The following is a 6,648-nucleotide window of genomic DNA, read 5'->3' as shown; positions in this document are numbered from 1 at the left end:
ATATATATTATTAATATTAATTTTTATTATTTTTATAGTACACGTATAAAATAACATATAAAATATAGTATATAGTATTAATATATGATTTTTAATATTAATATTTATATACTACATAATTATATACATGTATAATTATATTTATTATATTATAATATATTATAATTTTTTGGTTTAGATAAGTTCCGAGTTTCTCGATTAATGAGAGGTTTAACTTTGTATGGATTATTTTGTAATATTTGAAAAATTAATAATTTATTGACTGGGATCATCATGTTTTCGTATCGTATAAACAACTTTATGCGGCATTCGTATGTTCGTGCAATTTCTGCTGTAGTTTTGTATCAACAAACGTTGAATCAGGTATTTATATTAATACATTTAAACTTTTTTTATATACATTTTTTACATAATTAATATAGATTTATTGATCATTTTTGTATCTAATTTTCATATAGATCTGATACCAGAAGCAGATTCGACACCATATTTTTTCAAATCAACTTTTATTATTTTACGCATTAAAAGTAAAGTTTAAAAAAAAAAATGAGATTTTTCATAATTTATTTTTACATTCATTATAGAGAAAAAAAACAATTTATCGTTTAACTATTTTATTATTCATTAATTATTTTATATGTAAATTAATGACTATTTATAGTCATGCATTATAGGATGCATTTTCAGAATTATATTCTTCTAATAATTAATAATACATACAATAAATATCTTAGCAGATAATAATAATATTAATACGGACGTTTGTGTTTTCATATTCACAATTGTCGATACACTATTCATGACAATATTTCCAAAAAATGCATTAATGCAGATAGTCAATAATTTAAACATTCTTAATCTATATATAAAATAAGTATTCAACAAAAAATAAAAAATTCCGTTTTTTTTTTCTGGAATACATGTAAAAATAGATTATAAAATATCTTATGAACTATTGATTTTTTTACAATTTTATTCTTAATGGATAAAGAAGTAAAGTAATATTACAATTATATAAAAACGCGTGCTATAAAAAATGCGTTCTGTCACAATATATCGCTCCTCCTATAAAATCTAATTATAAAAACATAGAATTTGCATTTAGTATAATCGGTATTTAATCTATATTTAATAATATCATACAGAATTACTTACGATAATTTTCCCACAGCAATCATTAAAGTAAGAGTGTGTGACTGGAGTGTGTCAGAAGTCGTAATGCAACTGTAATAAAGTTTTACTATAAATTAGGAAAAATTGCCATAAAAATGTATCAAGATCTAGAAAAAATTTATAGTAATGATTATTTGAGCTATGAACAAGTGTTTTGCTGATTTTCAACGTTTAAAAAAGGAGCGGATTCCTGTAAGATAAAACACGCTGTAAACGACCAGTTTCTACACAGCCAGATAGTCATTACTGTAAGATTATTTTACGCCTTGGTACGCTTGCTTCTATGACAGTTTCCCCTAATTTATAGTAAAATTTTAATACAGCTTTTTGCTTCATGACTTCTGACTTGTTCCAGTCACACATTCTTACTTTGACGATTGTCGCACAAACATCGTTGTGTTATCCAATTTAACAGTTGCACTTGCAAGTTCAATACTCTTTAGCAGTCACAACTCTAAACACATACCACACGAAAACAATAGAACTCCGCCATGCAGTAACTTAATGCCATCTATGAAAATCGGGCACGAACTTATGCAATCATCCAATATAATATAAATAAATTTATAAGTGACTATTTAATATAAAATCTATTAAAACATATAACTTAAAAGATCACATTGAATTACTTACGTTTTTAAATATTATATTTATCTACTGAATATTTTATACATTTTCGTACTAAAAATACACAAAAAAAAAAAATTATAATAATGATAGTTTTACACCATATAATACAAATTCAAAAATTTACGTAAGAATCACACGATGACTTTATTTATTCTTATAAAAAGTCAATAATTAAATAAATAAGTGAACATAACATGGATTTTTTAATTTTAAAATATTTATTTTTATTTACATTTTTTTATAGCAAAGAAATTTTTAACTATTTATACATTTATTATCATTATATGTATGTATGTATGTATGTATGTATAAGTTTATTGTTCCCCAATGGGGTTACAATCTTTACATTCCCTTAACCTATTACCTTAGTCTATTACATTCTGTACATGCTTCGCCCTATCATCGCCCTTTCTATCATTCTCTCTCTCTCTCTCTCTCTCCGCTTTATTCTCCTACTGTTTTATCTCTAACTTACATACTACTTACGTCTATCTTACGCTAAACCTCTCGAGTGTCACGTCGAGCACTGCCTGAGCAACGGAAGTCGGTTCAGCCCGACAGAGCCAAGTACAACCTTGGCCCCAGGTAGAGGCAAGAGCCGGTGCAACCCGGCGGGGTCGAGGGCAACCTCGACTCCAGGCAGAGCGTGTCGATACAACCCGACGAAGCTGAGTTCAGCCTCAGCCCCAAGAGGCAGTAGGTAGTGTATGTATGTATGTATGTATGTAGAAGTTTATTGTTCCCCAATGGGGTTACAATCTTTACATTCACCTTAACCTATTACCTTAATCTATTACATTTTGTATATGCTTCGCTTTATCATCGCCCTTTCCATCATTTTCTCTCTCTCTCTCTCTCTCTCTCTCTCTCTCTCTCCGCTTTATTCTCCTACTGTTTTATCTCTAACTTACATACTACTTACGTCTATCTTACGCTAAACCTTATCTCTACTGGACCCCCGCTTCCGCTGTTCTTCCTTATAGTTTTTCCGCCCCTCTTTCCTCTTTCATTCTTCTTTCATCCTCCACCTTCTCTCTCTTTCTCTCTCTCACTCTCTCTCTTTCTCTCTCCTCCTCCTCTCTTTCTCTCTCTCACCCTTCTCCTTACCCCTGTTCTCCTTCCCTTCCCTCTCTCTTCATTCTCTCCCCCCACCTTCATACGTTCACCCCTTTTACTCCCTCCTTTCCCCACTCCACCCTTCTTCCCCCTTTTCCCCTTCCCTGCTCTCACCCCCTCTCGCTCTTTCTACCTCTTTCATCCATTCTTCTCCTCCTCCATCACCTCCCAGCATCCTTTCCACCGCATCCTGCCAACTCTCCTCCCTCCCTCTCCCCTCTCCCGTACACCCTTCCCATACATGTTCCCAAGTCTCTTCCACTCCTCCACACACTCTACATGTCCTCTTCTCCTCTCTCTCCCAGTATAACCCTTCTCTTATTTCGTTTTCCTATTCTGAATCTTAATACTCTTCTCCATCTACTTTCCGCCCATCCTTTTTTCAGGTACTCTGGGGTGTCCTCACCCCTCACTCTTCTGTACCACTTATTGTACCTCGATTCTCCTATTTTCTTTTCCCTTTCTTCCTTCTGCTTTCTCCTATCTCTCTCTTCTAGCTCCTCATACTCCCTTTCCTTTTCCTTCTCGCCTTGTACCCCTCTTTCTCTAAGAAACTCCTCTTTTTCCTGCTCCCATGCCCCTATCCTCCTCCCTTTTTTCCATCTCTCTCTCATCTCTAACCAACATCTTCTAGCTATTTTTCCACCCTTCCCTTCCTCTAGTCTTTTTTTTGAAATTCTACGCCCTTCTCCCCGCTATTCCTCTCATCAACCCTTTCCCTGTCTCTTCCCTAATCATATACCCTGACGTTTTCCAGTCTGCTCCCATTGTCCATTTCAAGTACCTATCGTGTGTGCCATCTATCTCTTTTCTCTCTTTCCATCTCCATATCTCTGCTCCATACCCCATTACCGTCCACACCAATGTGTCATACAGCCATATTCTCCTTTCCCAGTCTTTTCCCCATAACCTTTTCCCGATTCCCCAAACTTCCCTCATCACTATGGCCGCCCTTTTTCTCCTCTCTTTTACGTGTGCCTCCTGCCCTCCATTCCTTTGTATGGTGTACCCCAGATATTTGAACTGCTTCACTTCTTGTAATTTCTTCCCCTTCCATCTCCAATCTATCTTCTTTGTCTTCCCTCCTCCCTTTCTAAATCTCATTACTTTCGTTTTTTCCGCGTTCAATTCCAAGCCTTTTTTGTCCAGATATCTCTCTAATCTACTCAGCATAGCTCTCATATCTTGTTCTTCTTCCGCCATTAACACCACGTCATCCGCGTACGCCAATGTATATATCTTTTCTTCTGCTAATCGTACTCCTCCCCATCCGCCTCTTGTCATGTCCTCTTCTAAGTCCGCCAGGATAACATTGAATAACATCGGACTCAGTGGACATTCCTGCCTTAACCATCTCGTTGTCCAAAATTCCTTTCCCGTCCTAGTATTCTCCTACTTTCACCCTACTCTTTGTTTCCCTTACTATTTCTTCTATTCTTTTCACCAATGCTTCTCTTATACCCCTTTTCCTCATCACCCTTATTAGAATCTTTCTTTCTATTGAATCAAATGCCGCCTTCAGGTCTATAAATACCGCCGTCATTTTACCTCCTTTCTTACCTATCTCTCTGTTAATTAGGTAGTTTAGCGCGTATATCTGGTCTACTGTTCCCGTTCCTTTTCTAAACCCCGCTTGGCTCTCCGACAGCATCTCCTTTGTCTCCATCTCTTCTTTCAATCTCTCCCCTAATGCCGCCGCGTATATCTTATAAATTGACGGCATTAGCGTCACACCTCTATAATCTTTTGTTTCTACTCCCTTCCCTTTTTTTTTCTCCCATCGCTATATCCTCATTCACCCTTTTCCTTCCCTTCCTTTCTTTTCTTACTAACTCCCATACTTTTCCCTCTGTGTTTGCTTCCCCTACTTCTCTCATAATCCCGTCCCTTTCCTCTCTTTTCTTCTCTTCACATAGATCCTTATATTCTTTTTTTCTTTCTCTATACCTATCTCCTCCCCCTCCCTCCGTTCTCCATCTCCTCAACTCCCTTCTAACTTCTCTTTTTCTCTCTCTACACTCCTCATCCCACCATCCCCTTCCAGAGCTTTTTTCCTTTCCCCTCTTCTCCTCGCATCTCTCTAATGTCTCCCTTACTCTCTTTCCCATTTCCTCTATTTCGTCCTGTATCTTAACCTCTCCTCTCCTCACACTTCCCATTTTTTCCCTAAACATCCCTTTTTCGTCCCATACCTCCCTTTTTCCTTTCCTGACGTTGCCTTGTTTCTTCACCCCCCTGCTCGTGCTCCCCTTAACCCATGCTATCACCGGGTGATGATCTGAGTCCACCTCCTCTCCTATTTCTAGCCTCTCTATTTTTTCTCTTACCTTCTCGTCACCTAGAATATAGTCAATAACTGTCTCTCCTCTTCCCCCGGTGTATGTGAACTCTCCTTCCTCGTCTCCTTTTATGCTTTCATTCAGTATTGTCCATCCCCTTTTCTCTATCCAGTCTATCATTTTCTTCCATCCTTATTCATTTTCCTATCCTTCGATCTCCTTCCCTTTTCCCCTTTCCTTAGTTCCTCTTCGCTCGTCCACCCTCCCTTCTCTCCTGTCCTCGCGTTAAAGTCCTCCCCTATTAATGTCTTAATCTCCTCTTCCCCTTCTTCCATCCAACTCTTTACACCTTCCATCTTTCTTTCCACATCCCCGTTTACATATATATCCACTATTCTCCAGCTCTCTCCCCCCATGCTTAACCTGCAGACCATTCTTCCCTCCTCTTCCTCCTCCCCTTCTTCTTCTACCTCCCTTTTTCATCCCATACCCCCCTTTTTCCTTTCCTGACGTTGCCTTGTTTCTTTACCCCCCTGCTCGTGCTCCCCTTAACCCATGCTATCACCGGATGATGATCTGAGTCCACCTCCTATTTCTAGCCTCTCTATTTTTTCTCTTACCTTCTCGTCACCTAGAATCTAGTCAATAACTGTTTCTCCCCTTTCCCCGGTATGTGAACTCTCTCTCCTCGTCGCCCTTTATGCTTCCATTCAATATTGTCCATCCCCTTTTCTCTATCCAGTCTATCATTTTCTTCCATCCTTATTCATTTTCCTATCCTTCAATCTCCTTCCCTCTTCCCCTTTCCTTAGTTCCTCTTCGCTCGTCCACCCTCCCTTCTCTGTCCTCGAAAGTCCCCCCCCCCCTATTAATGTCTTAATCTCCTCTTCCCCTTCTTCCATCCAACTCTTTACACCTTCCATCTTTCTTTCCACATCCCCGTTTACGTATATACCCACCTATTCTCCAGCTCTCTCTCCCCATGCTTACCCTGCAGACCATTCTTCCCTCCTCTTCCTCCTCCCCTTCTTCTTCTACCCTTATATTCTTCTTCACTCCTAACAGCATACCTCCCCTCGCTCTTCCCTTTTTATTCTTTCTCTTTGCTGTCTGCATTTTCCATGTAAACTCCTTCGGTAATCTATCTTTTACCTTTCCCCATCCCTTCTCCTCTATCCATGTCTCCGACATCACTATTACATCCCATCCCTTGATCCTTTGCCAAAACTCCCTACCCTTATTTCCCACCCCTGGTCAAATTCCAAAACGCCACCTTCCATATTCCTTCTTGCTCCTTCCTTCCCCTCTCCCCCGTTCCTCTCTCCCCTCTACTTTTTTCTCTCCCGTTTCCTACATTTCCCCCTGCTCGCTCACTACCTCTCCTTCCTTATCTTTTAGCCTTTCTTCTTTTTTTACATTTCCATTCCCGTCCTTCAAAACTTCTTCCTCC

General features: G+C 38.5%; 1 protein-coding gene across 1 annotated transcript; it reads right to left on the bottom strand.

The window, feature by feature from the left end:
- Positions 1–4,300: 4,300 nt before the first annotated feature.
- LOC115246303 lies at positions 4,301–6,389 on the bottom strand. The gene is made up of 2 exons (XM_029825017.1): positions 6,189–6,389; positions 4,301–4,624 (listed from the first exon to the last, which is right to left on the bottom strand). Exons 1-2 carry the CDS (start codon positions 6,387–6,389, stop codon positions 4,301–4,303), a joined length of 525 nt encoding a protein of 174 aa, XP_029680877.1.
- Positions 6,390–6,648: the final 259 nt, after the last annotated feature.

Source organism: Formica exsecta, unplaced genomic scaffold (assembly GCF_003651465.1).
Source record: "Formica exsecta isolate Colony F162 unplaced genomic scaffold, ASM365146v1 scaffold1465, whole genome shotgun sequence".
NCBI lineage: Eukaryota > Metazoa > Arthropoda > Insecta > Hymenoptera > Formicidae > Formica > Formica exsecta.
Note: the sequence above shows the minus strand (reverse complement) of the source record. Positions and strands in the feature narration are given on the sequence as shown.